The 9,955-nt window shown below is 53.7% G+C and overlaps 1 protein-coding gene across 2 annotated transcripts; it reads left to right on the top strand.

Moving 5' to 3' along the window:
• The first annotated feature begins 338 nt into the window (after nucleotides 1-338).
• PLA2G12B (phospholipase A2 group XIIB) lies at nucleotides 339-9,955 on the top strand. 2 transcript variants are annotated; one of them, XM_054288452.1, is made up of 4 exons: nucleotides 339-573; nucleotides 5,839-5,927; nucleotides 7,049-7,214; nucleotides 9,837-9,955. In XM_054288452.1, the coding sequence occupies exons 1-4, from the start codon at nucleotides 339-341 to the stop codon at nucleotides 9,953-9,955; spliced, it is 609 nt and encodes a 202-aa protein (XP_054144427.1). The 2 variants fall into 2 exon arrangements, with proteins under 2 accessions (XP_054144427.1, XP_054144429.1); XM_054288454.1 differs by having other exon boundaries at nucleotides 5,839-5,915.

The raw sequence follows: 9,955 nt of genomic DNA on the forward strand, positions 1-9,955 counted from the left end.
GACAGAGAGATATCCCCATGTCCCAGCAGGCCGGGGAGGGAGTGCAGCGCCCTGGGGGGACAGACCCCGCTCAGGGCTGAGGGAGGGTCCCCCCGGGGAGCTGCAGCCATGGATAATGTGCGTGTCCCGGCGGGATTGTGCAAACCCCCAGCTCAGGGAGCCGAACGCGCTCCGTATCTCGGCGCTGCACTTTGCACCCCGGCTGCCGTGACCTCGGGCCGGCTCCCCGGGCAGGATTAAAGTCCAGCAGAGCGGTGCCGCTGCCTCCTGCCCGGAGCCGCTCATCCCGCCGCCGCTGCCCCTCTGCCCGCCCGGGGCTGGGGCTCACCGGCCCCGACATGCGGCTGCTGCTGGGGGCAGCGCTCCTGTGCCTCGGCCTGCGCCCGGGCCACGGCTCCGAGGAGGCAGCGCCCGACAGCCCCGGGCACCGGGACCCGCAGGCGGCGGCATCCTATTCCGACTGGGGCATCGACGCCATCCGCGATGGCTTCGAAGCGGTCAACAGCTACTTCGACTCCTTCCTGGAACTGCTCGGGGGGAAAAACGGAGTCTGTCAGTACCGCTGCCGATACGGTGAGCGAACCGCACCGCTGCTGCCTCCTCTCTCCTCGCCCTTTCTCCTCTTTCCCTCTCCTTCCCTGCGGCCACGAGCGGCTCCTCCTACCCAGGAGCTGCCCCCGGCAGTGCTCGGGTCACAGCTTCTGTGCCAGGGCCAGCACAGGGACAGCGAACCCCCTTCCCCGAGAGCAGCCAGCTCTGCAAGGCACCGCCATGGGCGCGCAGGACACCGGGGAGGATGCAGAGGGCACACAGGTACCCGGGCACAAACACGGGTACCAGGGCACACAGGGCGCACACAGGTACCCGGGCACACACACAGGTACCCGGACACACACACAGGTACCCGGGCACACACACAGGTACCCGGGCACACAGATACCCGGGCACACACACAGGTACCAGGGCACACACACAGGTACCCGGGCACACACACAGGTACCAGGCACACACACAGATACCCGGGCACACACACAGGTACCCGGGCACACACACAGGTACCTGGGCACACACAGGTACCCGGGCACACACACAGGTACCCGGGCACACACACAGGTACCAGGGCACACACAGTACCCGGGCTGTCCCGCTGCCCGGAGCCTGGCACAGCCAGGCAGGGGAGGCTGAGCCAGCCGCCCTAATCTCAGCAACCTTCGGAGCGTCCTTATCCCGCAGCTGTGAGCTGGCCAGTGCCGCGGACTGCAGGAGATAACAGCGGGACAAAGCACACGTCACCGTCACCGGGAGCAGCCTTTAGTGCCCGAGGCAGGAGGAGGCAGATCCTGCTTGCTTTGGACTGCACTTTTTGGTGGTTTACCAGAAAGGATTAGTTTGGTTTGCTCTGGGGGCAGGATGACGGCCCCCAGGGGGAGGGCAGGGCAGGGGACAGAGCTGGGGTGCACAGAGCTGCAGTCTGTGGGGTGACAGGGCCATCACCAGGGCACCTGTGGGAAGGACATGCTTAGGAACCAGCCAGGAGTTTTCCCACAGACGGCATCCTTTCCTCAGCCTCCTACACCTGTCCCACAGCAGCCCCTTGTCCTGTCACCTCAGCCTGCCCAGCCCCAGCTGCCTGTCAGCCCCTTGCCCCACAGCCCAGTGACCACCTGGGAAAGATCAGCACAGAGGGATTTCAGCCCTTCTCCTCCCCAGGGCACTGTTTTTCACAGACAGACTCAATGCTCTGGGGAGACCCCACTGACTCTGCCTCAGTCTGTGTGGATCCCACGGACCTCCTGCTCCTCCCAGGCCAGCAGCCAGGGCACTGGGACAAAGATGCTGCAGGGCTGGGACCTCAGCTCCCTGCCAGGGGAGGAGGTTAAATCAGTCTGAAAGTTGCTGGGTTTTGTTTTGTTTCATAAACAATGACACAGAACCATAGAACAGGCTGAGGTGGAAGGGACTCACCAGGATCATTGAGTCCAACTCCTGGCCCTGTGCAGGACACCCCAGGAGTCACACCCTGTGCCTGAAAATGTTGTCCAAACACTCCTGGAGCTCTGGTAGCCATGGGACCACTTCTCTGATGAGCCTGGAAGTGCTTCCAGTGCTCAACCACTCTCTCTCTGGGTGAAAAACCTCTCCCCAACATCCATCCAATGGGTATATATGTGTCCTGCCCCTCTTGCCAGCTCTGCTCCCAGGCCCCACACTGGGAACAAACAGGGAGCAGCAAGCCAGGTGCCCCAGCCCCACGGGATGGAGGGAGCCAGGTGCCCCAGCCCCACGGGATGGAGGGAGCCAGGTGCCCCAGCCCCACGGGATGGAGGGAGCCAGGTGCCCCAGCCCCACGGGATGGAGGGAGCCAGGTGCCCCAGCCCCAGGGGATGGAGGGAGCCAGGTGCCCCAGCCCCACGGGATGGAGGGAGCCAGGTGCCCCAGCCCATCACCACAGCCCCACAGGGGCCCTGCTCCCTCAGCCTGGGGGTCCCTCAGTTCTCTCTGCAGCAGCTCAGGAGGGCCGTGTGTGTCCCCAGTGCCTGGAGGAGGTGATCCCCAGCCCCCCAGCAGCCAGGATGAGCCCCCCAGGCAGCCTGTCCCACACTCATGTGTGTGACAGCCTCCTGAAGGTCCCCACCGTGCTCCAAACTCAGAGCAGAAAGGTCCTTGCCCTCCTTGGTGTAGAGACTGAAACCCCAGGCAGTGGCTGGGGCTGCAGTGTGCCTGAGGCAATGCTGATATTCAGAGCTGCTTTCAGGGAGCCTCAGGACTCAGCACATCCTGCAGGAGTTACTGCTTTGGGACACATCCAGAGGGCTCTCCCTGCCTGTCCTTGTGCAAAGCATCCCCAGAGAGCAGCACAGATCCCTGCTCACACCCCAGGAGCTCCCTGCATCTTACAGGAACAGTTTACCTGAAAGGAGAACTAAAACATTGCTAGCCCAGTTCTCACCCTCTGCTGAAGAGCCCATTAATCACTGCCTGAAGGAGAACACTGCTGAAATGCTGCCCGGTGGCTCCAAGGGGCTTGCTGGACCCTTCCAGGACCATTTGTCCTTGCTCATCTCTGGCACAGACATTGCAAACTGGAGAGGAGAGGATGCTGGGATGCCCCCAAGCCAGTGAGATCCAGTCCTTGCTCAGAGGGACGAACACAAACCATCTTTGTGCTGAACCAGGGCCTGATTGCTTTTTCTCCCCTGCCATGAAACAAAAATTATTCCTTCTACTTACTTTCATTTCAGCCAAGAGATACCAAAAATAGCTCATTTTGCCACAGTAAAGGTCAGGACTCACCTGTGATTGCCACATCCATCTCCAGCTGAGCACGTGGCTGTTCCAGCTGTAAGACTCCCCTGATTTTTCAGCAGCTACTGAGGTCTGAAAACAACCAACTTGATGGATGGCTCCCTTAAATCAGGACATTAGGGTTACACTAGCATTTACTGGCAAATCTCCTCCTGCTTACAAAGCCTCACAGGGCATCTCAGGGAAAACAAAGAGCCTGAGCTGGGAGTGAAGCTTGTATCTTCCTCCTGGCCAGGCAAGACTTCAGTGCCCTGCTCAGCACCTGGTCCTGAAGGGCTTCAGAGGAGGGGGCATCTCCAGGCTGTGGGAAAAGAGCCCCCAAAGCCAGGCCCTGTCCAACAGGGATGGATGTGTGCAGGCACCTCTGTCCAACAGGGATGGATGTGTGCAGGCACCTCTGCCCAAAGCCTGCCTGCCTGCTTGGGGCACACAAACAACAATGGACCACCCAACAGTGCAAGGAGCCCTGAGACCATCCATTCACCCAAAAATACGCTCAGCTCCCCCAGCCAGTGTCCCAGCACTGCAGTGCCTGAACCGCCTGCATTGCCAGCAGCTGCTCCAGCCAGCTGGCTGCTTTCCAGCCTCTTGGAACAGCAACAGCAGCCTGGGGGCATTAAAATGCATCAGGGAAACTCAGCTTCAGTTCTGGGGCTGTGCCAACAAAGCAGTGGCCTGAAATCTGTCTTCTTGTCTGTAAGGATGGGCAAGTAATAAATGATAACAGGAGCACTGAGTCAGTGCTTGTAGAGAGGCAGGAATGCCTGATATTCCTGTTCTGCTTTTGCTTTCCTGTTACCTACTAAGCAAGACGTGGGAGAGAGGTTAATTGTGGTGCCTTGGACTTGACCTAGCTGAGAAAAAGTACAAAGGGGCACTTTATAAGTTTTAAAGCTCTGTTTTGCAGAGGGGAGCGGACAGGTTTCCTACAACGGCTTATCCTGAAGGCAGTTTGATGTTTTGTGGATCAGCACAATGCTTATTTATGTGAGGGTTTTTTTCCTCAGGACAGCTTTCTAGAAGCTATTATAATGTTTCTATTACAATAGCTGTGACTTCAGCTGAATTGAAGCTCTGGAAACACAGCTATTTTTGGCTGGGAACTGGATAATGCAGGTAGAACTGGATAACTGGATGATCTTAAAGGTCCCATCCAAGCCAAGCCATTCTTTGATCTCCACATCCCAAAAAGTCTCACTCCTACTCAGACTTGCCATCTTATCCCATTCACTGTCAGTGTGCTGCAGGAACAGCACACTGTTCCTGTTTTTTTACAACCAATTATTTCTTATATTATTTTTACATTATTTTACATTTTTTACATTATTTTTACAACCAATATTACAAGCAAGCCACTCAAATTCGACTCCATCCTGCAAAACCCACAGCGGATTTTGAACTTTGCTCTGCCTCCTGCATCAGTTCAGGAACATTTGAATTCTGAGTCCCAGTTCTCACCCCCTTCCAAAAAACCATCAAGGCTCTTCTGGAAGGGGAAAATTGCCTGTTGGCATCTCCCAGCTAGACAGCATTTCAGTTTGTTATTTATTTGTAGCAAATCTGTTATTTAAGCAAAACAGCTCTGGCAAAGTTTAATTAAGAGGTGCTGGGAACACTCCCACATGAGTTCCCCTGAGGCTTTTGGCTGCAAGGCCTTCCCAAGGGCACAGCAGATTTATTTAATTCACCCACGGATTTATGGCTGAATTAACCACTGGCATTTCAGGTACCTGAACAGAAAAATGGGGAAAGTGTCTTAAATAATTCCTGGTGCTGACAAGAAGCAAGAAGTGGAAATGGAGTTTAAAAGAACCCAACCCTGCCTTGAAGGGCTGAATTAGATCCATTTTATGTCTGTATAAATTCTCTAGCCCTGCTCAGGGAAGCAGAAACTTAACCCTTGATGTGACTGGCTTCAAGGCCCAGCTCACACGAGTTTTTGTTGGAGCATTCCCACAGTTTGTGTTTTCCCAGAGCAGGGACAGCACCAGGGAATGGCTGGAGCTCTGTCAGGCCAGGGCTAGGTTGGATATCAGGAAAGGGTTTTTCCTCCAGAGGGTGGTTGGGCACTGAACAGGCTGCCCTACAAAAATGAGATTAAATGCTGCTGGAAGGTACTGCTAGAGCTGGCTGTGAGCTGGACTCCTCCTGCATTGGGTAAATAATTATCCACAGAGGGAGTTCTTGCTCCTTTGTGCATATTAAGAAGCAGAGTGAGGAAGGTGCAGAGATTAAAGGAACAGAAATGATTTGCAAAACATGGCAGTGCATCACCATGGGCAGAGAATGGACCCAGACCTGCTCAGAGCAAGATCAGACATGCAAGGTCTGGCACAGTTTGGGGACATCCACAGCACGCCAACAGTCCAGGAATGAACTGAGAACAGAAGGAAACCCTCTTGCTGAGCCAGCAGTGTAAGCAGCAGTGTTTGGGGATGCAGACCAAAGGGCAGTGCCTATCACTCCTTGCTTTTTGCACCAGTCTTGGGAAGATCAGCTTTCCTAACCCTTGTCCTGTCTTTTCTTTCCCAGGGAAGGCTCCCATGCCACGGCCTCACTACAAACCCCAGGAACCCAACGGCTGTAGCTCCCATTTTCTGGGGCTCAAGGTACCTGAAAGTGTTTGTGCTGTCGCACCCAGCAAGCCCACAGGCTGCAGCTCTCCAGTGCATCAGCAGCTCATCGTTCTGGGCAAGGAGAAGGCTGGGCTGGGCTGGGCAGCTGGGTGACAATGACCTATGGTGCACACAGCAACACCTGAGTGCATCCTCCACACCTGCCCCCCCACCTCTTCCCACACTTTCTGCCTCTGCCAAGCACTGAACGAAACCCAGAGGCTTTAATAGTGCACCTGCTCGTTATCTTAAAGGCAATTAATGAACATATTGGAATCACAAGGAAAAGCCTTCCCAGGAGGCTCTCAGAGCAAGGATTCCTATTTAGCTCATGCATTATTGCTGCCCATGGAGTCTGCAGCAATTAGGCAGATTCCTGCTCTGACAACCCCTCTCTTTGCAGCCCATTTTTCATGTTAGGTTTAATTCCTGAAACTATTTCACTGCAAGCCTTGTGGGCATTTCTGTGGTGCCATCTCTGTACCCAGGCAATCACGAGTGCAATGAAGGAACAATTCATCTCCTAAATTTTACATGAGGAAGGGCAAAAAGGGGAATAATTCATAACAAGCTAACAAGTCCAGTCTCTCCAGGAGACAGGTCTTCTGCCCCATCACCCCCAGGGTCATTAGCTAAGCTTACAGGGAGCAGAACTCCCCTGACCATACTGTGTTTGTCCTTGGCCTCAAGTGCAACTCTGAGAAATAAGGCATTAAAATATTTATGGCACGTTTATTAGGCAAAAAAGCAGGACCTTGTCAGGTTGTGGGAAAAAGAGGAAAAGAGAAAAGAGGCCTTTACCACTGTTGGCAAGGACATGGAGTTCTCTGACGAATGCAAACTAGAAAATGGTCATGGAGGGGCTGTTTCCCACCTCCCTGGGATACAGAGATGAGAAGAGAATGTGATGTAGCCTGCACTGGCCTGCACCACTGACACCACTGGGCTGCTCCCTCACCCTCCCTTCTTTAGGTGGTGAGGGAGCAGCACACATCCCTCCTGCTGCCCTGGCTCTCAGGAACTGCTTCTGGAACAGGAGCCAGCTGGGCCCTGCAGCACCTCACCCTCACAGCTGTGTGAGCCTGAGGCCAGGAGCCAACCAAGGGACACCCTTTTCTCTTTCCCAGCTAGACTTGGGCATCCCTGCCATGACCAAGTGCTGTAACCAGCTGGATGTTTGCTATGACACCTGTGGGGCCAACAAGTACCGCTGCGACGCCAAGTTCCGCTGGTGCCTGCACTCCATCTGCTCCGACCTCAAACGCAGCCTGGGCTTCGTCTCCAAGGTGCAAGGTAGGGTCCTGCCCCTCATCCCTTGGCCAGGGAGCCTTTCCTTGCCAGAACTCTGCAGTGGGGAGCAGCATCTCTGTGCTGCACTTGTCACAGGTGGGCGAGAACACAGAGATCTGCCCCCTCTGCCACACACCTCTGTCCCAAGGCTGGAGATCTATGGTTATTTGCATGCAGAAAACATTACAATGTGTGAAAAACCCACAAACAACCCTGGAAGTAAGTGGGTGCACTCCCAAACAATTCAACCATGGGCAGGAATCCTGTCAGGGGAGGGAATGCTGTGAGAGAGAGTAGGGTTAGGAGTAGTATTGTGTTCAGTGATGGGATTTTGGTCCATGCAGTTATTAGGGTCGATGGCTTTAGGACTTTGATTGTGTTTAGGGTGAGGAAAATGGTTGCAGTTATTATAGTGTATAGGTAGAGGCTGAGGAGGGTGAGTTTAGGGTTGTAGATGGTAATGATTGCTATTCAGCCTAGGTGGGAGATGGAAGAACAGGCTAGGATATTTTGGATTTGTGTTTGGTTGAGTCCTATTCATCCTCCCAGGGCTGCTGAGAGGATAGATCGGATAGTGACGAGTTTGGGGTTTCCACTTCCACTAATTTATCCAATTAGTTGGATGCACTCCCAAACAATTCAAACACCTTCATGGGATACCAAATGCCTTCCAGGGCCAGTGAGGCACACACTGAAACCTGCACGTGGCCAAGGGCCAGCAAAACAGAGAGAGCCAAGGAAAGGGCTCTCAGGGATCTGGTCACAGGTAAGAGATGGTGGTGGCACCAGGGACACACCAGGCTGGGGGTGGCTGAGCCACTGCAGGCAGCTCTGGGTGGCTCAGGAGTGCTAACAAGCTCTAGGGATGTGCCAGCAGCTCAAGTGCCACCCTGGCTTTCCCTAATTTAAAAAGCCTCAGCCTGCAGGTCTGAGAAGAGTTTTTTTGGTAACCTCTGCTGATGCCCTGCTCTAGGGTACCCTTAAATATGCATTTGTTGTCCAAAGGTGCAGCCTGCATAGGACACATGGGAAGCCCGCATGACACCAGTAGATGTCTGCAGATGGCTTCCTACCCGGTCACAGAAAAATGCATGGAAAGAGTGCCCAGGCCAGCAAGAGAAATCAAAGACATGGACTGAGACAAAAGTGCTACAGGCTGAGCACAGCCAATCTTTCATGGTTACCCTTATCAACAGTTCCTCATGCAAGCCAGCTTCTTCCCATCTCTTCAGATTTTCCACTTTTTCATATGGTGCTTCTTGCTCTCTGCTTGCAGCAGCAAAGCAAGCCTAGATCCTGGGGAGTGAAGGTGGAGCAGAGCCCACACTCTGGGCTGAGCCAGGCAGGAGTAGATTCCTCCATCTCTCTGTGCTGGCTGCTGTAGGAGGCACAGGCAACACCAGTGAACCTCTGAGCCACCCTCCCCGCACCTTGGGCTCTGCAGATGCTGTCCCCAGGGCTGCTCTGAGCAGCTCCTGCCACAGCCCTCCTCCTCCTCCACAGCCATCCCAGCTCTTATCTGGCCTCCAAAGCCTTGCTTTTCCCACTGACTCGCCACAGCCTCTCCAGTGCCTGCCAGCTGAGCAGCCTCCTAGGGAACAGGAGCTCTGAGGGGTTTGGAGAGGCTGAGATAAGAGAAAACAGTCCCAAAGGCCAGGCTTTCCCAACTCCATCATGCATGCAGCTATCAGTGGTGGTGCCAGCAAATAAACCCTAAAGATTTACTATTAACCTATCTATTTACTGACAAGCCCTTTCGGGGTTGTTTTTTGGGATGAGTGGGGCTAGTCAGGCAGTCAGCTGCTCCAGCTGCTGTTGGATTTTTCATGCTGGCTGGCAGCTGGCATCATAACTCCCAAAAAAGCCCAGAAAGGTTGGTTAATAGTGGCTGTAGGCAAAACTCAGAGGAGAAGGAGTAATGTGGAGGTCTCCTGGGAAATCTGTTTGGTAAACAGTGCTGTTTGCAGAGCCCCAGATGATCCATCAACTAGCAGGGCCTGAAAGAGGTAATAAAGGAGGGGTTTAGGGGGGAGAGAAATGAGTGCCACCCTGGGGAGAAGATGTGGCCATGGCTCCCTTCACAGAGAGCAGCAGGCACAGTTTTTCCCAAGGATTTTTCCTGGGGAAGGCAGTGAGGAGCACAGAGAGAAGAAGAGAAAAAAAATTCTTATCTCTATTTACTGTTCTTGTTGTTTTGCACATGTGGAATGTGGAGATTGTTTACCTAAAGTGAATTGTTAATTAGACACTGGTGAAGGTTGTTTTGATCCTTTGACCAATTGGATCTACGTGTGTTGTGACTGTCTTTAGTTTTTCTTTAGTATCTTTGTAGTATAGTATTTCTTCAGTATAGTTTTAGTATAGTATTAGTGTAATATAGTATAGCTTAATAAAGCAATTGTTCAGCTTTCTAAATCATGGAGTTAGAACACATTATTCCCTACATTGGAGTCACCCTGCCTTGATAAGAAGAGAGAAGGGAACCTCAGGATTTATAAAAATGCAGTTCTCAGAGAGAAAAGACAACAGCCCACACTTCCAAGGGCAAACCCCACAGAGCTCAGTGCAGGGCTGGGGCGCTGGGAGTTGCCTGTCCTTACCTGGCCACCCTGTCCCTCTCCACAGCCTGTGAATCCATGGCAGACACGGTGTTCAACGCAGTCTGGACCCTGGGCTGCCGGCCCTTCATGAACAGCCAGAGGAGCGCCTGCATTTGCAGCGAGGAGGAGCGCGATGAGCTGTGA

The sequence above is a fragment of the Melozone crissalis genome, unplaced genomic scaffold (genome assembly GCF_028551555.1).
Source record: "Melozone crissalis strain CALT ecotype California unplaced genomic scaffold, PUWL_Pcris_2 ptg000062l_1, whole genome shotgun sequence".
Lineage (NCBI taxonomy): Eukaryota > Metazoa > Chordata > Aves > Passeriformes > Passerellidae > Melozone > Melozone crissalis.

What these genes read in the sequence shown, in the direction of transcription:
- PLA2G12B (XM_054288452.1), top strand. Translation starts at nt 339, where the DNA reads ATGCGGCTGCTGCTGGGGGCAGCGCTCCTGTGCCTCGGCCTGCGCCCG. An exon ending in GGCTCAAGGTACCTGAAAGT is followed by an intron (nt 5,928 to 7,048) that starts GTTTGTGCTGTC and finishes TCTCTTTCCCAG; the next exon opens with CTAGACTTGGGCATCCCTGC. An exon ending in CTTCGTCTCCAAGGTGCAAG is followed by an intron (nt 7,215 to 9,836) that starts GTAGGGTCCTGC and finishes CCCTCTCCACAG; the next exon opens with CCTGTGAATCCATGGCAGAC.